Source organism: Lissotriton vulgaris, chromosome 6 (genome assembly GCF_964263255.1).
Source record: "Lissotriton vulgaris chromosome 6, aLisVul1.2, whole genome shotgun sequence".
Lineage (NCBI taxonomy): Eukaryota > Metazoa > Chordata > Amphibia > Caudata > Salamandridae > Lissotriton > Lissotriton vulgaris.
The window spans coordinates 1,302,062,589-1,302,087,654 of record NC_141694.1 but is presented as its reverse complement, the minus strand read 5'-3'; the positions used below and the strand labels follow the sequence as shown (position 1 = coordinate 1,302,087,654).

The 25,066-nt window shown below is 43.8% G+C and overlaps 1 protein-coding gene across 2 annotated transcripts in view; it reads right to left on the bottom strand.

Moving 5' to 3' along the window:
* Positions 1-25,066, bottom strand: part of LOC147708819 (MFS-type transporter SLC18B1-like) — an 886,944-nt gene that overhangs the window by 485,901 nt on the left and 375,977 nt on the right. For both annotated transcript variants that reach the window (XM_086925398.1, XM_086925399.1), the window contains exon 8: positions 13,844-13,945. In XM_086925398.1, coding sequence (XP_086781524.1) covers positions 13,844-13,945 — 102 coding nt within the window. The remainder of the gene's footprint in view (positions 1-13,843; positions 13,946-25,066) is intronic.

The following is a 25,066-nucleotide window of genomic DNA, read 5'->3' as shown; positions in this document are numbered from 1 at the left end:
GAAGCAAGGAACCAACACATCACCTTCCCTGCAACCCTTTTGTCTGTATTGTGTGACGCACCCAAGGTACTTTGAGAGTACCATCTACATTGAACTAAGCTATTTTTTACCATTTTAAAGTCTATTTTTGATTACAGTATTGTGGATTTTTGTCGGTTTGTCTTGTGATAAGTCTAGTAAAGATTACCAAATTTTTGTGGTGTTCATTTGTAGTGTTTTCACTGTATTACTGTCTGTTCACAAATGCTTTACACACTGCCTCTGAGATAAACCTGTCTACTCGTGCCAAGCTACCAAGGGGGTGAAAAGGGGTTATTTAGGAGTGTAGCCCCCTTACCCTGACTAGAAGCAAGGGTTCTTATTTGGACAAAGGTACCTACCTCTGCCAACTAGAGACCCCCAGCTCTAACACTAGCCACTTAAGTCGCATGCTAGGATCATCCTAAACTTACTTTATCTATGGATGAATAATGAGTCATAGCTTCTTGCCCTGTCCCTCCTCAGCACAATGCAATACTTATTTTTGTAACAAAATCCTTTATACCAACCCACCCCATAGGCCACTCACTAAATCAAATATTCATATCTAACACCTCGTTGTATGCAGCCTTATTTTGAACAAATCATCTCCTTATATCTTCCTCTTATACTTTATCCCACCAAGGTTAGCCAAATGAAACTCTAGAGACCTTAATCCAAGTGGGTTAATCTCACTGCCATGAAAAACAAGAAAATTGGTTCCAGAGTAGGTCCATCAGCCCACTCATAATGAATGCAAGAAATGCCTACAATACACCTACAAGTAACGCCGCAATTATTTTACTAGCAAACCACAAGAAAATCCACTCAGGTAGTAGATGCTTTTGAATCACCCTCCATTACCTGTGCACATCAGTTGAACCAGACGTTCTAACAGCTGAACATTAAATGAAATTGTGGTAGTTGATGAAAACCTGGAATACTGACACAATATTAAAGCAAGCAATATAGTTGACTAAAATATAATTTAAAAAATACTGCTTTCCTAAATGTTGTGATACTAGACTTATAATGGTAAGTACAGAAATATTGGAAAAATCATATTGTTGCCACTAACATTGTCCAAAATATAATTTTTTTAAAAAGAAATAGAGTTTAAAGTAGTAATTAAATGTTAAATATTTTAAAACATACACTTAGTTTACAATATATCATTTTTAACATTTATTCATTTATTACAGCATATATATATATATATATATAAATATATATATATATATATATATATATATATATATATATATATATATATATATATATATATATATATATATATATATATATATATATATATATATATATATATTATATATATATATACATTGGTGACTTCGCCAATACATTTCACAGCTCTGAAAGTAGTCTGCAACTCGGTTCTTTGGGAATAATTGGGTAATTGTTTCAATATAACGGACTGTTCCCATTACAGAACCTCACCAGACAAGGACGGAGGCAACGAGAGACATATGTGTGCTATCTAGATAGATAGATAGATAGATAGATAGATAGATAGATAGATAGATAGATAGATAGATAGATAGATAGCCGCTGCGGTTGTTTTTGCCCTTGTTTTGTGTAAAATTTGTGCTTGTTTTGTATAACCTTGATTTTTTCCTTGTTTTGTCAGGAATTTGTGCCCGTTGTGTTTAATTTTTATTCACCCCGTGTTGTGGTTTCCTTCCTTGTTGTCCGCCTACCTCGCCGCCCTCCGCCCTCCCTTCCCGCCACCGCCGCTTTTCCCCGCCCCTTTTTGTATTCTGTACCCTCCCCGCTCCCGCCTCCCAGCTGCTCCGCCCACCCGCGCACTTCGCCTTAAATGGCGACCGTGCGAACGCGCAGCGGTCACACGCAGCGGGTGCGCCGATTGTGCGCCGAAGGCGCGCCAAAGGTAAGCCCGTCTACGCCCGTCCGCGCCTGGACCGCGCCCAGTGCCAGGACCCCTGGCCCACGAGGACCCCGACCGACCCGCCTGACGTACTCCGCCGCCTCCCTCACCGCTCTCAACACCGGCCGACGTCCAGAGTGCCACCAAGCCACACCACGTCACTCCCACGGACCCTTCAGCTGCCACGCCTGCAAGTTCACCTGCATCCGGACCTGCCTCGCACCAGCACCCGCCAAGCCGAACACCAGCAGCAACCACCTCAAGTGCATCCTGCTCAACACCCGCTCCGTCCACAGACATGCCATCGAACTCTGGAACCTCCTTGACACCACAGCTCCAGACGTTGCCTTCCTCACGGAGACCTGGATGAACGCCTCTTCAGCTCCCGACATCGCCATCGCCATCCCAGAGGGCTACAAGATCGTCCGGAGGGACCGAAACGCCAACCAGATGGGAGGAGGCATCGCCATCATCCACAGGAGCACCATCCGTCTCACGACCAGCACCGACGACTCCCTGACCACCGCCGAACACCTGCATTTCCAGATCCACACCAACCCGAACACCACCCTCAGAGGCACCCTGATCTACCGACCCCCTGGACCACGCACACAATTCAGCGAGGACATCGCCGACCTCGTCAGCCCACATGCCCTCCCCTCCGCTGACTACATCCTCCTGGGAGACCTCAACTTCCATCTGGAGAACAACAACGACCGCAACACCAGCACCCTGCTCAACAACCTCGCCAACCTGGGACTCAAGCAACTGGTGTCCACCCCCACCCACCTCGCCGGACACACACTCGACGCTGTCTTCTCATCCAGCAAGGACATCGACTTCAGCCACGCCACAGAGCTTCAATGGACGGACCACAGCTGCGTCCACTTCACCTTCAAGAAAACAACGACCCACCACCACCAGCAACAGGCCGCCCGCAGAAGCTGGAACAAGATCACAGCAGACCAGCTCGCCACCTCCCTGAGCCAGCACCCTCCTGCCAGCTCAGCGAACCCCAGCCAGGCCGCCGACAACCTCACGAAGTGGATCAGCAACTGCGCGGACGAACTCGCCCCACTGAGGACCCCGCCCAGCAGACCCGGCAGCAAGAAAGCCCCATGGTTCACCGACGAACTCAAGAGCTCCAAGAAGAACTGCCGAGCCCTCGAGAAAGTCTGGAGAAGGGAACCAACACCGGACAACAGGACCTCCTTCAAACTTGCCACCCGGAAACACCACCAGCTGATCCGCGCCGCCAAGAAAACAGCATTCAAGGACCGGTTGGACAACAACGCACACAACTGCAAGGAACTCTTCAACATCGTGAAAGAGCTTTCCAACCCCAGCGCAGGAAACAACGACATCAACCCATCGCAAGACCTCTGCAACTCCCTCGCTTCATACTTCCACAACAAGATCGCGGACATACACAACAGCTTCAACAACCAACCAACGCACACCATGACCGAACAACCACCCCCCACCACCACCCTCCACGCCTGGACCCCGATCAGCACCGAAGACACCATCCGCACGATGAACTCCATCCATTCCGGATCACCGACCGACCCCTGCCCTCACCACGTCTTCAACAAGGCCGACGCTATCATCGCACCCCACCTGCGAGACATCATCAACACATCCTTTGACACCGCCACCTTCCCTGAGAGCTGGAAACACGCCGAACTCAGCGCTCTACTCAAGAAACCAACAGCGGACCCCACCGACCTCAAGAATTACCGCCCCATCTCGCTCCTCCCGTTTCCAGCCAAAGTCATCGAGAAAACCGTCAACAAGCAGATGGCCGCTTTCCTCGAGACGAACGGATCCCTCGACCCCTCACAGTCCGGCTTCCGAGCCAACCACAGCACCGAGACCGCCCTCATCGCCGCCACCGATGACATCCGAGCCCTGATGGACAACGGAGAAACAGCGGCCCTCATCCTCCTAGACCTCTCCGCGGCATTCGACACGGTCTGCCACCGCACCCTAGTACGGCGCCTCAGCAACGTCGGAATCCAGGACAAGGCGCTGGAATGGATCATCTCCTTCCTCGACGGAAGAACACAGAGAGTCCGCCTACCACCGTACAAGTCAGAGGCCACCGAAGTCATCTGCGGCGTCCCCCAAGGATCATCTCTGAGCCCTACCCTCTTCAACGTCTACATGAGCCCCCTCGCGGCCATCGTACGCAAACACAACCTCAGCATAATCTCCTACGCCGACGACACCCAGCTGATCCTCTCCCTGACCAACGACCCCGCCGCCGCCAGAGCCAACCTACACGAAGGGATGAAAGAGGTAGCCGAGTGGATGACGACCAGCCGCCTGAAACTGAACTCGGACAAGACGGAGGTCCTCATCCTGGGCTCCTCTCCCTCCGCCTGGGACGACTCCTGGTGGCCTCCCGCCCTGGGCACCGCACCCAAACCGACAGACCATGCACGAAACCTGGGCTTCACCCTGGACTCCTCCCTCTCCATGACCAGGCAAGTCAACAACGTCTCCTCGGCATGCTTCAACATCCTTCGCATGCTACGGAAGATCTTCTGGTGGATCCCCACCGAGACCAGGAAGACCGTCACCCAGGCCCTCGTCACCAGCCGACTGGACTACGGCAACGCCCTCTATGCCGGTACCACCGCCAAGCTCCAGAAGAGACTCCAGCGGATCCAGAACGCCTCAGCCAGACTCATCCTCGACATCCCACGAACCAGCCACATCTCCGGACATCTGAGAGACCTTCACTGGCTCCCCGTCAACAAAAGAATCACCTTCCGCCTCCTCACCCACGCACACAAAGCCCTACACGACCAAGGCCCGAGCTACCTCAACAGCCGAGTCAAATTCTACGCTCCCAAACGCCACCTCCGATCAGCCAACCACGCCCTCGCCGCCGTCCCCCGCATCCGAAGAGCGACTACAGGAGGAAGGTCCTTCTCCTACCTGGCCGCCAAGACCTGGAACTCCCTCCCTCCCGACCTGCGCCTGACCCAAGACCACCTCTCCTTCAGGAAGAAGCTGAAGACCTGGCTGTTCGAGCAGTAGCGGCTCCCCCCCCCAGCGCCTTGAGACCCTACGGGTATGTAGCGCGCTCTATAAGTGTCACTGATTGATTGATTGATTGATTGATTGATTGATAGATAGATAGCTAGATAGATAGATAGATAGATAGATAGATAGATAGATAGATAGATAGATAGATAGATAGATGCTGGGATCCAGGAGAAGGCCCTGGACTGGACCACCTCCTTCCTCACTGGCAGAACATGGAGCGTCCGCCTTCCCCCCTTCCGCTCCAAAGCCACTAAGATCATCTGCGGCGTACCCCAGGGCTCATCCCTCAGCCCAACTCAGTTTAACATCTTCATGGCACCGCTCGCCCACGTCGCCCATTGGCATGACCTCAACATCCTCTCCTACGCCGATGACACCTAGCTGATACTCTCCCTCACCAAGGACCCCCACACCGCCAAAACCAACCTTCACAAAGGAATGAAGGCCGTTGCTGAATGGATGAGGAACAGCCGACTGAAGCTGAACTCGGACAAGACGGAGGTCCTCATCCTCTGATCCAACCCTTCGGCCTGGGACGACTCCTGGTGGCCGACCGCATTGGGAACCGCTTCAACACCCACCGACCACGTACGCAACCTAGGGGTCATCCTTGACTCCACCCTCTCCATGACTAAACAGGTCAACGCCGTCTCCTCCTCCTGCTTCAACACCCTCTGCATGCTCCGTAGGATCTACAAGTGGATCCCCACTGAAACGAGAAGAACAGTCACCCAGGCCCTTGTCAGTAGTAGGTTGAACTATGGTAACGCCCTCTATGCAGGAGCCTCAGCCAAACTCATAAGACGGCTCCAACGAGTCCAGAACGCCTCTACACGCCTGATCCTCGACATCCTTTGCCGCAGACACATCACACCCCACCTGAGAGACCTGCTCTGGCTCCCGGTCAACGAAAGGATAACCCTTAAGCTCCTCACCCACCCACACAAGGCACTCCACAACACTGGACCAACGTACCTCAACAGACGACTCAGCTTCTACACTCCCACCCATCAGCTCCGCTCCGCCGACCTCGCCCTCGCTACAGTCCCCCGCTTCCGAAGAGCGACCTCAGGCGGCAGATCGTTCTCCCACCTCGCCTTAAAGACCTGGAACACCCTCCCCATCCACCTACGGCACCCAAGACCTGCTGACCTTCAGAAAACTTCTCAAGAACTGGCTTTTCGAGCAGTAGCAGCATTCCCCACCCCAGCGCCTTGAGACCCAAACAGGTGAGTAGTACGCTTTACAAATGATATGATTGATAGATAGATAGATAGATAGATAGATAGATAGATAGATAGATAGATAGATAGATAGATAGATAGATAGATAGATAGATAGATAGATAGATAGATAGATAGATAGATAGATAGATAGATAGATAGATAGATAGATAGATAGATAGATAGATAGATAGATAGATAGATAGAGTTAGGACCAAAGTGTCCATAGGAAAATAATGTATTGTTTTGAAAATAACTTTGGTGCCGCTTGACAAACCTATACGAAATTTTTAAAAATCTTGCCTTGTTTGATTCAGTTGCTGTGTTAAGAGTTTTGAGGTGATCCGTCAAGCATGGGCCAAGAAAAAAGGGGGGAATTGAATTGAACCAAATTTGGCAGAAAGCTAGATGTTGGTCCAGAAAGCATGCTTTTAGTGATTTGGTGTCAATCTGTTCAGTGGTTTAACCCCTTCCATGCTCATGACGAGCTCAGCTCGTCATGAGGCACAGTGGAGCTGTGCTCATGACGAGCTGAGCTTGTCATGTTGCATCGGTTTTCGTTCCCTTCAGCACTGAAGATGAAGACCACCTTCAACATCCATGTGGTTAAGAGATGCGAAAGTTTTAAAAATATAGATATCTGGGGGCGCGAGCCCTTGAAGTTGACTAGTGGATCCTACTAAAATTTGATTGGATGCCAGCACTTCAACCAAGAAGTGGTGGAAGCCGCCTTAGGACTTGGCTTGAAGCCGAGTACCACATAAAAATTTTAAAATAATGAAAACGGAGCAGGATAGGAAGATCCTGATCCCCCAGGTGGTCCCTTGGACCAAAATTGGCCCAAGAATGGAGGGCTACACAACCCCCTTCCTTAAAAATAATAAATAATTAAAAGCCGGCAACTCACCGGAAGCCCCGCCGCCTTTCCCTACCACTCTGCATACATGCCTCCTTAAGCTCTGCTCGTTGGGGATGAAGTCCCCTTGCCTCCAGAAGGGACTTGAGGGTGAACAACCCCTGCTGTTACCTCCAGTAAATCCCACATAGAGGGATTGCTCAGAGGTTGTCAGAAGCCATGATCCCTTTCTCCACCACTCTGCAAACGTGCCTCCTGCTGCACTACTGGTTGGGGGATGAATTCCACTTTACTCCTTAGGGATCTTAGTGGCCAAGAAGCCCTCATGGTACCTCCTGTAAGTCCTACACAACAGGGTTCCATTGAGCTAGTTGGAAGCCACACTCCATTTCTACATTTCTTCACCACTCTGCAAATGTGACTACTACTTAAAAAAACATAGAAATTCACAGAAAAAAACAAAGGTTACATGGACGTTATAGTTAGGCTCAGGTTTCACTCATTCAAAACAAGGGAAATTCAGTCATTATAGTTAGTGAGCTAACTATAACTCGTGCCCCTGCAATGCACTGCTTCTGTCCTCACATATTCCAGCACTAATGACATGGTCAGTGACATTCAATGTTTAATCACAGAAAAAGCACAATCATTTTAGCCAAAGCATATGTTGCTAAAGTCTCTTTGATTACAAACATACTAAAATAGCTGAAACTAAGAGCACATGAAAGCTATGGATAAGATCCTTTAGACAATACCAATATCCCATCTAAACACTAGAGCCAGATGTATATAGGGATACGTTTTGGATTACCAAATAGCACATTTTTGCAATTCACTGTTTTATAATTGTAAACACCATTGAACGAAAGTGTGTTTTACACTTTTTGTGATTCCCAGTGGGTCACAAATAGAGCTACCTCAGTAACATTTATGAGGTAGGTGTCGGTTTGCGACCCATTGGGAATCACAAAAACTCCATGGATGGTGGCCTGCTGGGGTCAACGGACCACCATTTCTGTGTTTGCTTTTACATGAAGCATTTTTTTTAAATGCAGCCTGTTTTCCATTAAAGTAAAACTCGATGCATTTCAAAAAGAAAAATGAAAAGTTTTCTTTTTATTTTTCAAGAGTAGGCAGGGGTCTGTGGGACCACTGCCTGTTCTTAAAAAAAGTTTTTATAAACATTCTTAAAGGGGAAGTGGTCCCTTTGTGACCCCCTTCCCCTTTGCAAATGGGTTACCACCAACTTGTAAGTGGTAAAATGTGGATGCTTTGCAACCACATTTCTATCAAAGAACAATGGTTCCGGTGGTATAATAAAAATAATATGAATTAAATATATAGCTTAATAGCGATAGATATTAACACCGAGGGTTACCAAGGATGGCGGAAAGGAATGCACGACCAATTATGTATATTTCTATCATGTTTCTACTTCATTATATAAACTTTGTTTAAATATGTCATACAGTTCGGTGCATACAAATACATAAACAATACATAAACAAGTGCACAGTGTCCCAACTGTTTCAGTGAACCCAAATAACAATACACATAACATAGGTTAAATAGGGGCGCAGTGGTTTCTTATTGGATACATAAAAAAAGGAAAAAGACCAAGGAAAAAATAATTGATTATTAAAGTGATTCTACACAATCGTAGACACTTTTTTAAAAGGTTCAATTCCTTGTTGCGTCGACGGCGTTTCGACCCTTTGGGGTATGGGTCTCATCAGGTCAGGACAATGACGGACATCTGAATATTATCTCGTATTCACCCATGCATGGTGAAAATGAAAAACTTACTTACAGGTAACCCAGCCGGGTACACATGTAGTGGTCAGAGAATTATGATGAATAATGTGCACACAATGGCACTTTTAATGTTGTCTCAGGATAATGCCTGAGGCCATAAGAATTTATAACGGATAGCCTAGATAGCATCCGGATCAAGGGTTCAATTAGTTGCGATATATTTTTGAAAAGGACGATGCCTCTCTTAGAGCTACCTCATTAACATTTATGAGGTAGGTGTCGGTTTGCGACTTATTGGGAATCACAAAAACTCCATGGATGGTGGCCTGATGGGGTCAACGGACCACCATTTCTGTGTTTGCTTTTACATGAAGCATTTTTTTAAAATGCAGCCTGTTTTCCATTAAAGTAAAACTTGATGCATTTCAAAAAGAAAAATGAAAAGTTTTCTTTTTATTTTTCACGAGTAGGCAGGGGTCTGTGGGACCACTGCCTGTTCTTAAAAAAAGTTTTTATAAACATTCTTAAAGGGGAAGTGGTCCCTTTGTGACCCCCTTCCCCTTTGCAAATGTGTTACCACCAACTTGTAAGTGGTAAAATGTGAATGCTTTGCAACCACATTTCTATCAAAGAACAATGGTTCTGGTGGTATAATAAAAATAATATGAATTAAATATATAGCGTAATAGCGATAGATATTAACACCGAGGGTTACCAAGGATGGCAGAAAGGAATGCACGACCAATTATGTATATTTCTATCATGTTTCTACTTCATTATATAAACTTTGTTTAAATATGTCATACAGTTCGGTGCATACAAGTACATAAACAATACATAAACAAGTGCACAGTGTCACAAGTGTTTCAGTGAACCCAAATAACAATACACATAACATAGGTTACATAGGGGCGCAGTGGTTTCTTATTGGATACATAAAAAAAGGAAAAAGACCAAGGAAAAAATAATTGATTATTAAAGTGATTCTACACAATCGTAGACACTTTTTTAAAAGGTTCAATTCCTTGTTGCGTCGACGGCGTTTCGACCCTTTGGGGTATGGGTCTCATCAGGACAGGACAATGACGGACATCTGAATATTATCTCGTATTCACCCATGCATAGTGAAAATGAAAAACTTACTTACAGGTAACCCAGCCGGGTACACATGTAGTGGTCAGAGAATTATGATGAATAATGTGCACACAATGGCACTTTTAATGTTGTCTCAGGATAATGCCTGAGGCCATAAGAATTTATAACGGATAGCCTAGATAGCATCCGGATCAAGGGTTCAATTAGTTGCGATATATTTTTGAAAAGGACGATGCCTCTCTTAGAGCTACCTCATTAACATTTATGAGGTAGGTGTCGGTTTGCGACTTATTGGGAATCACAAAAACTCCATGGATGGTGGCCTGCTGGGGTCAACGGACCACCATTTCTGTGTTTGCTTTTACATGAAGCATTTTTTTTAAATGCAGCCTGTTTTCCATTAAAGTAAAACTTGATGCATTTCAAAAAGAAAAATGAAAAGTTTTCTTTTTATTTTTCACGAGTAGGCAGGGGTCTGTGGGACCATTGCCTGTTCTTAAAAAATGTTTTTATAAACATTCTTAAAGGGGAAGTGGTCCCTTTGTGACCCCCTTCCCATTTGCAAATGGGTTACCACCAACTTGTAAGTGGTAAAATGTGAATGCTTTGCAACCACATTTCAGCTACAAAACATTCACACATACCACTGTGATTCGCTAAGAAGGGATGCCCTCCACACACCCCTTCCTAAAATCCAATTCCAAATTCAATTTTCACTTCGGTAATAGGTTACCGAATCGCAAGTTAGGGATTTGTACATCGTAAAATGCTTTATTACGGTCACAAAATTCTTGACTATGTAGATCGGGCCACGGGTGACTTCAAAATAGCTTTGTACATCTGGCCCCATGCTACTTCCCTCAATCTATACATTCCCCTCCACTGCTACACACGGACAATTTCCGGAATATTACTCTTTACCCCAATAGCCAAGTGCACGCCAGCTTTAAACGGATTTGGACCACTTTTTAAAATAGAGATATTTGTGCTTTATCCAAAAGGGGGCATAATTCGCATTACAACGAAATCTTGGGTCTGGGTTTAGATGACCCTTAACAATCCTCCTTGGTTACTTCCGATGTACCCTAAAATGTCCTTTGTTTATTGTATTTGACGTACCTGGGGAACTGGGTTCGAGTCTCGGTAAGGACGCTAAACATCCTGTGATTCTGGGCAAATCACTTAATCTACCCATGTCTAACAAAAATGAATGTGTGTCTCAGGGCCCGATGTAGGTGGCAAATACTGGTCGGAAACGGCCGAATTCGGCCGTTTCCGACCGGTATTTGGCATCTTGAGATGTAGGGGGCCAGATTTTACAGATTCTGTAAATTTACCGAATCGGTAAATTTACAGAATCTGTAAAATACCGAATCGGTATTTTTACCAATTCGGTAATTCCCAGATGTAGGTGGGACTCTTCTGAGTCCCAAAGGCCCTACAAATTCGGTATTTTTCCACCCAATCCAATTGGGTGTTAAAATACCGAATTCAGGTGTGCATGCACATGTGTGCATGCACACCTAGCCATGTGACAGACAGACATGCCCTTAGGGCATGTCTGTGTGCCACATGGCGCACATGCCTATTTTTGGGGTGCCAGAGGGTGTCAAAGTGACACCCCCTGCACCCTTGCAAAATTCGGTATTTACCGATTCTGTAATTACAGAATCGGTATTGCCCATTGATTCCTATGGGCTTTAAGGCCCATAGGAATCAATGGGCAATACCGATTCGGTATTTACAGATTCGGTAAATACCGAATCTTAACGATTCGGTATTTACAGAATCTGTAATACCTACATCTCCCCCCTTCATATTTACCGACTCTTAAATACCGAATCGGTAAAATTCGGTATTTAGGAGTCGGTAAATATGAATTACCTACATTTGGCCCCTAATGTAACGTAACTGGTGCTATGTAAAGTGCTCTGATACCCGATTCGGGTCAAGTTCACGCTATATAAAACTCTGCAAAAAAATAAAATATGCTGATTGCAGTAGTTATCACTGTGGGACTCTTTACCTATTCTTGTCAATATTTCAAAGCTGTGCAGAAAGTCATTCAGCACTGATATTACATTCAAACTTTACCATTTTAATTTCAATGACTGTAATATATTTTAAAAAGGCAAGATAAGGAACTGCATACTTTTACAGAAAGAGACCTGAACAAATGAGGGTCACACTCTCAATAGATTGTTCAGACACACAGGCATTATTTCGCCCTGGATTGTTTTTCCCCGGTTTTATCTGGATTAAATTCAGTGTTCTGTATTTTAGTGTTTTTAATTCTTTTCACCTTGCTTTAAGGTTTATATACAAGTATTATTTCTAATCCACTCACAACAAACTACTTGTTTAACGGCCTTTTATAATTCCACTGTAGGACATAAAAGGCAGATGCAAGAGATTGCAAGAGAAAGCAGAGGAGTCACACCTGCAACTCACGGTGACACCCTAAATGACTCCACTGCTATCTACGAGGGTACCCTAAAATGTTTGGCGACTAATGAGGTAATATGAATTTTTATGGTCAATTGTGTCCCCTATCGTAGACCCCAACGGCTCCATGTACCTGCTTCTAGTACATGTAAGTTCCCTCCACAACCAGCTATGAAGACGCAAATACATTTGCGTCCAACGTTAATATGTCCTCTTTCAGATCCACCATGAATGGGTCCGATATTCAGTTCCTAAGTGTGCCTTGCCAACGTCTTTACGTGGTGCACTTTCACGTTTTTCTGGCCCTGGCGAGTTGGGCCTTGTTTTCTGCCATTCAAGCTTTCTCCTGCCTTCTGCCTCTGGAAGCTGCAGCCTGAACCTGCATCTGTATCCATGACCTTTCACTCACTCCCTGCGCGGCTAGCGGTGCCTGGCTCAGCCCGCCGGCCTGCCAAGACCGTATTCAGCCTTCAAGTTATCTGCTCCGCTCCTCGAAAAATACATTCCTGTCTAGTAGTTTAGGTAAACATCCTTCCCAGCTGCAGAGTAAAGGGCCCGGCCTTTCTGTCTCCATGCAAGTAATTCATAGCCTCCGTTACCATGGTAGGCCCATGGCCCCCTTGCTTTACACGTAGACACGCAGTTGCATATACACGCATTAACAGTCAGTATAGAATAGCCTCTGCCCAAGAGACCTTTCCTTCTAGATAATACAGTTCCTCAAACACAAGATATTAGATATGATTTGGGATTAGGTTGTTCTGACACTCCAGACTTCTGTCTCCACATGTAGGGCTAAATGTCAAGTCCCCTTCACCCTCCAGTTCCACGTCAATCATACGTCATGCTGCTGCGCGCGCATCTCTGCCACATGTTCTTGCTGACTCTGCAGGATCCTTCTAGGGATCCACCCACTTATGACACCTTTCTGTGACGTTTCTAGCACACACCTCTGTGTACGCCCTAGTGCACGCCTCCTGTTACGTATTTCTGCTCTTATCTCGTTTCTCTCAGCTGTTACGCCTTCTGCATTCAATGTTACTGTATGAAATGACTATATATACGATTCCTTGTTAATAAATCATTGTACATGTCCATTGCAATTCCAACCCTGAACCCTCGTGGCGATGGGTCATGCTACCATTGGTTCGAACCAATTCCTTTTTAAGGAATAAACCCCACTTTAAACCTCAGATACCACGGACTCTGCCTTCTTATTTTGACTGAGTTATTCTTATTGAACTTTACCGCATAAATTCCGTATAGGTAATTAAAATTTACCACACTAGTTCTTGCTTATCTTCTGTCAAGTGATGGTGCACATATGTCCCTATCTCCCCACTCTGCTGGGTGCCAGAATCGCAAGGTTCTTGCAATGGTGATCCCTAGTAACCTACGAATGACAACCAAAAATCAATTTGTTTCTTCAATTCAACATTTAGACGCTTGATAATGTTTTCCTACAGAATAAGAATATGTCATACTTACAGGTTTTTTGTCGCATATTAATCCAATCAGTGGTGGCGATAGTACGTAGGGCAATGCAAGGCCAAGGAATACCAAGCTCGAGTGGCTAACTGTTAAATGGAACTGCAAATACAAAATTATTACATTTGTCAAAGCTACCTCTATACTGTTAATTCAGTTTTTAAAATAATCAATTTAGTTATCATTGTATTGGGTAATTCAACACGACAAAAAAGATGCTTGGAAGCTGACATTTAATGAAGTCTTTTCACTACCATCACAAATCAAAAGTAACAAGGAATTTGTAAAATAAATATTTAATTAATGCATACAACCATACAAATCCTACAGTCAAATTAGTTAGTCCATTTATTAGGAGTTGGGATCTGCATTTAGCAGTGGGTCACTGATAAGTAGTTCAACTAACGTTGTCTATTTACTTAGTTACGAGAATCAATTTTATCACAAGAGTTTTAACATAAGCTACGTTTCAATTTTTCCCCTCGGAGAACTGCCGACTTGAAGTGGTCAAAGGGTATTTTTTTTTCAGTGACTTGGAGAACTATTCTGGTGGGAGTGACTTGGAGAACTATTCTGGTGGGAGCTAAGTCTACTGGGAGGGTCACCCAAGCCAGACAGGTCAAAGGGAAGAGACCAGACGAAACGCAATTCACTGCTCCTCTAGGGCCACAATTATGAGAAATGACGCATCGCTGTGTGAAAACAGCAATGCGTCACTTCTCAGTGCGCACTCCTTGCGACATTCCTGATGCGTCATATTTAATGTATGATGCATCATGTCGCAAGGAGTTACAGATATGTCAGTATTTCTGAGGTATCTGTAAGCGCAAAAGTGAGGCATTGCTGGAGTGTGTCACAAAAGTGACGCAACTACAGCAATTCGTCCAGGGCCTGCGTCAGTCTTACGCCTGCTGTGAGGCAGGCGCAAGATTTTGACGCAACGGCGTCCTAAAAGTGAAGCAGTGAAATCTCATAGATTTCACTGCGTCACTTCTACGACCCTTCCTTGCATCAATAGGCCCCCCTTGCACACATTATACCTGGCGCAGGTATAATGAGGCGCAGGGGTTTACAAAGTGACGCATCTACCTAGATGTGTGACTTTGTAAATATGCCGCAACAAGGCGCATTTTTTACGCCACTGGTGCTTCACAAAAAGTGACGCACCGGCAGCGTAAAAGTGACGCACAGCCTCAGAAATGAGGCCCCTAGATTGGGCACAAGTCGAATAACCTTGCTCCAAATAAAAAGCATTTGTCACGGAAAGAGAAGCAAGAACCACTAAATCTTCTAAGCAGGATGGGCTTCCAGGGACTCTGCAGGAGACATGCTTAAATGACAGCAGTCAATACCTCAAGGCAACTACTGACAGAATGATGGAAATTCTGAGTGCCAAGTCGAAGACCAGAATCCGATTTTGGACCATAAAGACTATGTACAATACAGGAACATCTGACATGAGGCCAAAAAAGCACCTGGTAGTGAACTCTGGACACTAAAATGCAGGCCCTGAACTACAGCTGGGACACCGTACAGAAATGTACTCAAGATTAATAGAATTTGAGGTCTATTGTTGCTGCCCACCTTGCCAGCTTGTATAAGAGGCAATTGTGGTAGTTTGTTCAAATGTCTGGCAAAAATGAAATCATGTTTGCCACACTGGTATTTAATAAAATACACAAACCTATGCTGTCACATTTAAAGTAGCCATGCCACTTCAGAGCAGTGTATAAAAGCTACGTCATGGAAGACGCACTACAATCTAAAATGAATTATTTGAGGTGATGGGTGCAGAGCGTGTAAAGCAACACACTGATGAGTCTCACAATATGAGTTGCATGGTAATGGAAGGATTCAAACACTGTACATGTGAACACAAGTACTGTATGGTAACATTCTGCCACTGCTATGCTCTTATGAGTTAATTATCATGAAACAGGAAAAAATTAAAGGAACCTGGGATTTCCAAATTCAGCAAAGAAAATTACGTGAGTAATTACTTATTCTATGTGGATTAATGCTTGCATTTACCACCTACTGCGAGGAGGTGATAAATGAAGGTGTGGGGGCATGTAGGATGCCAGTGGTAATGGTTGCTGGAGGCAGGTAAGGGGAGCCATGCATGCTCCTCCCAAGCCATATTAGGGGGCCCGATATATTTGTCTGCCTGCAACACATTTCCAATCCATCTACAATTTGACTCTGAAGATAGTTATTCCAGTCGTAGGGAAACAAAGTTGTCATGTTTATGCCGTTGTCAGAAACTAATCCCTTCTTGTGAATTTGAGAACGTTTCTAGTGACCTCTGAGCTAGGTGGCACTCACAATTAAGTTCAGTATATTCGATAGAGACCTACTGACCTAAGTCCTACGTCATAGCTATAGGATATATTATTCCAATGCGCAGAGCCTATTGGGAATATAGGAACTACACTACATGGCGCCCAATGTTTGGTAAGGCACTACTTTAACGCTAGATACTAAAGTAACTAAGTCGTGCTTTTCTCAGAGACCCCTTTTTCCGTAATACTCCAATAGACGTATCGGAGTGGGTAAAAGGATAATATCTGCCATAGCTGAGTAGGACAAAAATCCTATGCATTAGTTTTTGGTTTGTTCAACGTTGAAGAATATAGTGTTACAAAATATTGTGCACCTTATCTTGGTTTCCTTGAAACTTGCATTGCAAAATTTCAGTCAAAAAAATGGCCGACTAAGTACTTCCCAGGGCCAGTGGAGCTGTGGTTGAAAACGCTGTACCAGCTTTCAACCTAACAGGTTTCCAAGCAACCGAGGAGAATGCTATAATCATTCCTCCAAATTTAACGAAAGCCATCACGATAAAACATATAAAAAATGGCCTATCAGTAGGAAGTGGTAGGGCAGTTTTTGTGATAGAGGCACACAAATATCACCAGACAGAGGTATTCTACTCATAGATAATCTTCCCCGAAGCAAATCCAGTAACACATGTGTTTCACTTCTACAAAGAAGATGAACCACCGGATGAGTATATTCCTTTTGAGGATATAGAAATTCCACTCAGATACCAGGAGCATGATCTCTAGTTTAAAGGCGTCCTAAAACATTTAAATCACATTACCATGCTCAGTCCACTAGGTAGACCAGGAGCAACATGGGCGGCTTTAGCCGGCTATACACCTGACCCTGACATTGAAGCAATGTCGGATGATGAATTATTTAATAATATACACAATTTAATAGAATTATACAATTAAACCACAACTGTCTGAAAGTCCTGAAAAAGTCTCTTGTTGCAAAACTTTTGCAGTGCAAAATTCACACAGGGCAGCATTAATGAATAACATTGTGTGTAAAAAGTATAAAACCACATTATATATTTCTAACAGTTTCTTCTGTCAAAACATTGCACCAGAAAGTAGGTATTTGACCGCTTTCTCGAGGACACAAGCATCACTTCTGTCGTCTCCCTCAGGGATTCAAGAATAGTCCGGGGTTATTCTCAGCAAAGGTAACAGTTACTACAAACTTATGATGATGAAGCATTATCATATGTCGATTACATCTATCTAACAGACAATGACTTGGATAGGCACTTGAATAAGGTGAATACAATTACATTGGGATTTGCCTTGGAAGGGTACAAATTCTATTTAAAAAAATCTAGAATTGCCCATTTAAACGTCCTCTTTCTAGGATATGAACTTTCAAGTGAAGGCAAAGCCTGGCAGCAAACTTTGTAGAGAAATGTATGCTGCTCCAACTTCCAAAAAATGCTGAAAAACTTACAGTCAATTCTAGGTTTCCTGAATTTCGGAAGAACATACATTCTAAACTACACAGAAAGGGTTAAACCTCTCTAGGAATTAATCAAACCTGATTTTAAAACAGTTAATTGGACACAAAAACACACATAAATTTTGCTTTCATTACAAACAGACATGTTAGCAACAAAACATTTGCAAACACTCGTAAACGTACGCAACTTAGTGACAATGCGGATTCACATACTTAACTTTTAACAAAGTTGAAAAAGTACCAATAGCTTACAAATCACATTTGTACACACAAGCGGAAATGAAGTTTTCTTCAATAGAAAGAATTCTGACAGAGGTTCAAACTACAGTAGCAAAAGAGAGAGCCCTCTCGCAGGGTAAGTGCATTGTGGTCATTATACCTGTACTTGGCTTAGAGGCAGTGACAAAAGCGAGCATTCCAAATGCTAAAGCTTTACATCCAAGATGGATACAATGGGTTGATTTTCTTGCTGCAACAGACGTTGAATAAGTTTTTGATCCTTATTTGAAAACACAGACATTTATACAATACGAACAAGAATGTCCTCTGCCTACTGAAATTCTACCTCTAGATCAGTATGAATGTATAATTTATACTGATGGATCAGCTCAACCCGCTACAGGGGTAAACAAGCCTATAGTGCGACGTGCGCAATTTTTAAAGGTCGTTGGCACGATGGCAAATTTCGACCAATGGTCACTAAAACACAATCTCTAGGATATTGTACAGCTCAGCAAGCTGAACTACAAGCATTCAAGATGGCGCTTGAGAATACGGATCGTGAATTCCCCACACTCATGGTGTGAGATTTGTGTTAATGCATTCAATCTTACAATATTTTCTTGCAGAACTGGATTCAAAACGGTTACAATGATGCAAAAGGTGGCACAATCAAGCATAAACTGCTTTGGGAAAAAGTTGTTCAGTTACGACAGGGACTACAAAACACTGAGTCATAAACGCGATGGCGTTCACGTTGAAAGGAATTCATTGGCTGATGAAGCCACGAAGTCAGCTGTGCAAACAGCTTCCGTAGCTGCAATCACTCGTTCAAAAACAAAAATAGACAGTGATATTTATGTGAATGCTTCAAGCAAAGACAGTGGTAAAACATTACCAAAAGGGGTTCCACTCAAATTCTTATACATAACTGATGCAAATAATGTTCTGTTTGCTCGAATTCCTGGAGTGGCGAATAGAATAATTCCAAACATGGAACATAGATTAGGACTAATCTTAGCAGCACATGAAGGGCTTGCTTCTGCACATGCAGGTGTTTCCGCCACAGTATCATTATTAAAACAGAGATACTGGTGGCCGCGCATGAGGAAACAGACCAGAAACTATGTTTTGGAATGCGAAATCTGCCAAAAAATGAAAGTCTCTACAGTGAAACGTACTGCGCAGACGCCCCTGTTAATTTCAGATAAACCATTAGCTTGAGTTTACCTGGACCACTGTGGTCTCTTACAGAGGGATGGTAACTATAAATATATCATGGTCGCAGTGGATTCGTGTTCAAGATTCATTTGGATGTGACCTCAGCGCTCGGCTGATGCTCAAACTGTTAAAAACGATTTTGGAGTCTTTATCGGCACATATGCAGTTGGCACGCTACATTCTGACCAGGGTCCTGCGTTTAGCTCTTGAGCTTAAAAGGAGGCCATGGCAAAATTGGGCGTGGCATTACGGTACACTAGTCCATTCCATCCTGAGGGAAATTTGGTTGTGGAGAGAAAAAACTGGGACATAAAGCAATCTATAACAGCTAGGGTATTAGGCTTGGGTGACGAGTGGGTCAAACATCTTATAAGTGTCCAACGTAGTCCTAACAATCTGCCAAGAAGTTCTCTAGGGGGTATCACTCCACCTGCAAGGATAAGTAATGTATATTGTTTAGTTAATTAAAACCATTACAATTTTAAAACAAGAAACAAAAAGCGAATAAAAAAACAGTATTATACACAAGGTTAAAAAAAAAAGACAGGAATTTAGATATACAATCACTTTCTCTCTACATGGGGTATCTAAAATGTCCATTATTAGTAGTAAAAACAACAAAAAAGAAAAAGTCTGTGCCATGAGCTAACCCTCATTTGGCCATGCTTCCAAACCTTTTAGCACAGCTTTGTAAACGCTTTGAGAAATTTAATCAGTCTGCCGTTCAATGGGGGATCGGAGGGGTTTAGGCACGCCATTATTGCAGCTCTGCAAGATCTAACACCCCTCTCATTGAAACATTTTTTTAAGATCACTCACACCTCCTGTAGTTTCTTGCATGTGCAGATTACATGGATAAAATCTTCTTTGTAGAAGTTGCACAGCCAGCATGATTTGGTGCCTGTATGCAACCAGGCGGGCTGGTCAGCCAAAGATGGAAAAGATCCAAAACGTAGTGTCATAAGTTGCATTTTTACATTAAGTGAAAATGTTTGGCTCAGGTATGCCGCCGGTGCCAGAGACTTATAGTGGTTTAACACCATCCAGGCGTGCGAACTTGATCTAAAAGTATTTTTATCCAATAGAGATGAATGTATTTTTGACGCCTTATTTACAGCTTGCTTAAAAGATTGGTACGCACGTTTTCGTTCCATAATTCCATTATGCCTGTAGTGGAGAGGGATTTGCAGAGGTATTGATTAAGGAGAAGTTTTATCCTCATTTAACCTCTTGGATGCTAATAACAAGGGTAGCTCGTCATGCACTTACCATTCATTTCAACGGAAATTAGATAATAATAGTAATATTGCCTTAGCACTGAAGGGGTTAATTCACACCAAAGGGCTTTGTTGATTTTTGATGTGGCTGCATTTAGTTTCAGGCAGTACCAGGTTTTCACAGTTGTGTACATTCTTCCTACTTCTTCATTTATTAGACCAAATTCAAGGCGGACCTGGGCTGGAGAGCCTGACCTTTGTATTTAGAACACTTTTTTGTAGATGGAAGCTGTTAGTTTATTTATGAGCTCTCCATCCTCACCGTGGAAGGCAGCGCTGGCATATGCTAGAGTTGGCAGGATTTTTGCCTTCATTACAGCAAGCAAGGGTTTATAGGAGGGACCCTTCAGCTTTTTAGCCAGTAGACTGAAGGCAAATGTTAGGGCACTTGTTCTTTGTGACATATACTTTTTTTGCTCAGTGAGGTTTTTAGAGTTGTCAATGTAGAGGCCAAGGTATTTGTATTTTTTTACCTCCTTTAGCTGAGTTCCATTAAGCCAAATTGCCTGTTTTCTTTGCTTTTTGCTGCCAATCACCATAGTTTTAGTTTTGCATGTGTTTATTTCAAGTTTATTTTCTGTGATATAAGATGACATTTCATTAAGACTTCTTTGTAGACCGATCTTTGTTTGGCTCATTAACACCACGTCGTCCGCGTATGAAAGATGCGAGAGCTTCAGTTCACCCAGTTTTGGTGGATGGGAGTTAATACTGTCCAGCCTTTGAGAGAGGTCTGATAGAAACAAATTGAAAAGGTGTGGGGCCAGGACGCACCCTTGTTTTAAGCCTCTAGTGGTAGGCAGTTTCCTCGATAGCCTGGACCCATCACCTATCTTGATCCTTAGCCAGGTATTTGAGTAAAGTAGCAATATACCTTTTAGTATCCTATCAGGGATGTCCCAGGTTCGCAGCTTTTTCCACAGGAGATGACGATCAACACTATCAAAGGCTGCTTTTAGGTCTACAAAGCAGAGGTGATTTCCTCTGCTTGTATTTGTTCGTAATTAGTGATAGACCTAAGATGTTTGTCATCGTCCCTAGGCCTTGCCTGAAGCCCGTCTGGTTGTCCGGGATGAGGTTAAGATTGTCAGACCATGCCTTAAGATCTTCTAGCACCTGGGTGGCGTAGTATTTCGCCTCTATGTCCAGCAGGGCTATCAGCCTGTAGTGAGCTGGATTTGCTCTGTCACCTCCTTTAAATATTTGAGTCAGAATCGAACCTTTCCAATTTTCTGGTACTGTATTTATATTCTCTATTTCTTGGTAAAGATTAGAGAGGTAATTACCCCAAAACGAGCTGTCATGTTTGAAAACTGCTTGGGGGATGCAGTTGGGGCCTGGCGCACCATCGTTTCTGCCTTTCTTGATTATACGTATGACTCCTTCACTTGACGGGGACATGTAGTTCGTTGGTGGTGTCAAAGAGGTGTTTCCCTCTATAGGGTTTATTTCGACATCTGTCTGGTCTTTTTTTTGTGGAGTAAGGGCGTCTTCTGGGCGAGTAGTATCTATGGCCCCTTTGGGTTTACCTTTTCCCACTACTGAATCGTAGGAGTTTCTTTTACTTCTTTCTTGGTAGAATGTTTCTGAAAACCTCATGGTTAAAAATTCCGCCCACTCTGATTCTTGTATATTTGAGGATAAAGCTTTTGCTTATAATTATCCAAAACTGTTTTGAGTTGGTTTTCTTTGAGCTGCAGAGGAGTTCTGCCCAGAATTTGTCGTTGCTTTTTCTTTTCTCGTCCCAGAGGGCTTTCTTGTAGCTTTTTCTGAGCAGCCTTGCCCTAGCCCATGCAACTGTATCGGGGGGCTGTTCTTTTTAACATCCTTATGGATTTTTTAAGGCTACGTTTCAAAATTCGCAGCCGTGCTGTTGATGTTTTTCCCCGGGCGTTTGTTTGGCTGACATTGTTTCTCTTTTTTTTTCCAGGCGGCATTAATGTTGTTAGATCCGCAGTGAAGTTTTCCCACGCTTGTATTTTATTCTGGGCCCCGGCTTTACTTGTAGTTAGCTTTACTTTTATTTTTGACTGGAGGGTTTCACTTGAATTGTGTGACCATTTTAGGCGTTTTAAGTCAACTGTGTGTATGTTGCCTACTACTGTTGCGTTTACCTGATTTTTGCTAATTTGTAGCCTAAAATGGATCAGCTGATATGAGTGGTCGCTCTTAGTTGTAAATTCTATTGAAAAGTGGGAGAAGTTTGGTAGCAGTGAAACTGAGATTGCTGTATAGTCCAATCTTGATCTTGATTTTCCACTGTGGAATGTAAACTTAGGGGGGAAGTCGTCAGGAGTCCGACCATTCATCACTTTTAGCCCGAGAAACTCTAGGGCATTTACGAGCCCTTGGCCTGCGCGGTCGACTTTTGGTCTCGTTGGCTGGTATTGGTGTGGAACAGACCAAGTTGTATTGACAGATTCTAGAAATTCGTCATCATCCGGAGTATGAATTAAATTTGAGTTAAAATCCCCAGTGAGTATCAACTCCCACAAGGGGAAGGTACTTCGGATATTTGTGATGATAGTAATTAGTTCTTTGTTGTGGGCTAGTTTTTTTCTGGCCGTGGGGTGTGCGTAAGTGTTCATCAGGAGGACAGTTTTTGTTCTGCTAGCAGGCCCCAATGTCAGTTCGATCATTTGAATGTTTGGTCCTACCGCTGCCATTTGTTCGCTCTCGATTTTTAACTCTGCCGAAATGTAGACTGCCAGGCCCCCTTTAGGGCGACCAAAGGTTTTAGTTTTGGTGGCTGTGACAGTGTAATGGATGTAATTTGCCAAAGGGAGGGCTTCTAGTGCCCAAGTTTCTTGCAGAGCTATTATGCCGTAATTTTCCCATTTTTTGGGGTGAGCTCCATTCTCCAACCATTTTTTTGCCCCGGCGATGTTCCACAAAAGCATCTGTATGTTGCATGGGTCTTGAGTTGCTTGGGTGTTTCCCGTTGGTCAGTGCCATGATTTCGAATTTAGCACTGCTGGCAGCCAGCTCCAGTTGTCCTTTGCCCTATCTCTTCTGTTTACCGGGACTGTCTGTGGTTCCCTTTTCTGTATTGTGGGGAGGGAGCCACCAATTGCCCCTTTAAGGAATGTTTGGTTGTTCGGCGTGGTGTCTTCTCGCCATTGACCATTTCCGTTGCCGGGTTTGAGACTGTTATTCAGGGGGCCAGGATAGCGTGGAGCCTCTGGTTTTAGCAGTCTAATTCCTCAAGCTTCGAATTGTGCTTTAGAGTCCAAAATATGCTGAGCGTCTTCTACAGTTAGCCAGGTTGTCAGTGTCATCTCCTTGCTTTTTTGGTGTTCCAGTCCTATAAATTCTACTCCCAGTAGGTTCACAGTGGTCAAGTGTTTTAACGATGGTATGTTTGCTGTTAATTTCGGTATGTTCCCCCTATTCAATATATCGTGGAGGCCTTTGGAATCATATTCTGGAATTAACAGTAGTTGCCTTTCTGTTGGAGTGTTAAAGGGGCCTAGCCATGGCGTTAGGTCTTCTACCTTGTTTCCAACTTTAATTTGCTTTTTGTTGTCTATAATCTCAACTTTTATGTTCTCTTGTTGGGACTTAAAATCCACTGCAGGGTGTTCGACCTGGAGAACATCCACCCGTCGACCTGCTTCCTGGACCGTATGTCTTTGGGTTGTGTCTTCTTCGTGTATCACTTGTGGGTTCCTATGATTTTCCACCGTTCCAATGGTTCCACCAAAACTGGCCATTTGGGGTTTTGGGATGTCATTTTTCTCGACATCTATCATGCTAACACCGCACTTTTGTTTCCCCGTATTTGAGATTTCTTGTTTGTCGAGGGCCTTTCTTGGTTCTTGCTGTCCTTCTGCGAGTTCTTTCTTGGTGCCATGATCAATTTCTATTTTAGAGTCACCTTGGTTTTTCCAACTTTGTTCCCTTGGCCTTTTTCTACAAGGCTGTTGTGAGCTAAAGAGCTGGTAGTCGATGTTCCTTGTTGGTCGTGACTTCTTGTGTCCTCTTTGATAGTTTGTTTGCATTGCCCTCTTTTGGTCTTTGGAAGTTTAAGGCGGATGGGCTTTGTTGTTTGTTGGGTACCAGTTAGGTTCCCTGCTTGGGAAGCCTTTTTAGTTGGCCCATGTTTGATGTCACCTTTTCTGTCAGCTTGTTTATCCTGTTCTACCAATTCTGAGCTGGTAGAGTTAGGAGTAAAGTCGTCTACTGAAGTAACCGAGACAGATGTTATGTTACCGGACTTTGGTAGGCAGAACATTGGATAGATCTTTGTTGTATGCTGCTCTGACGGCAGGGACGTTTTGTTGCGTGCTTTCCTGTTGCGTTGTTTTTGTTTGCGTGATAGTTTTTGATGAATGTTGTTTGTCCATACCTGCTTGTCTGTTTTTTCATCTTCTCGGGGCTCTGGGCTTGAGAGAACTTGCTTGTTTTCTGTATTTGGTTTTATTGGTTCATTTTCTTTTAACTTATTTTTTTCCTTCACCCCCAGAGTAGGTTTATTAATTTGGATTATTTGTTCAAGGAGTGTGGGCAACAAACTTAATTTGTCAATTATAGAACTACATGCACACTGGGCAGAATATTTTGCCTGGGCTCTTGAAATAAAATTGTTCATGTTCTCCAATTTCGAATTGATCCCTGCAATTTGTGTTGCTATGATGTTCATCAGATCTTTTTGGATGTCCATCTTGTCATTTTGCATGTTAAACGCACTTATTGTTGACCGTAATGTATTCAGTAAAGATTTGGA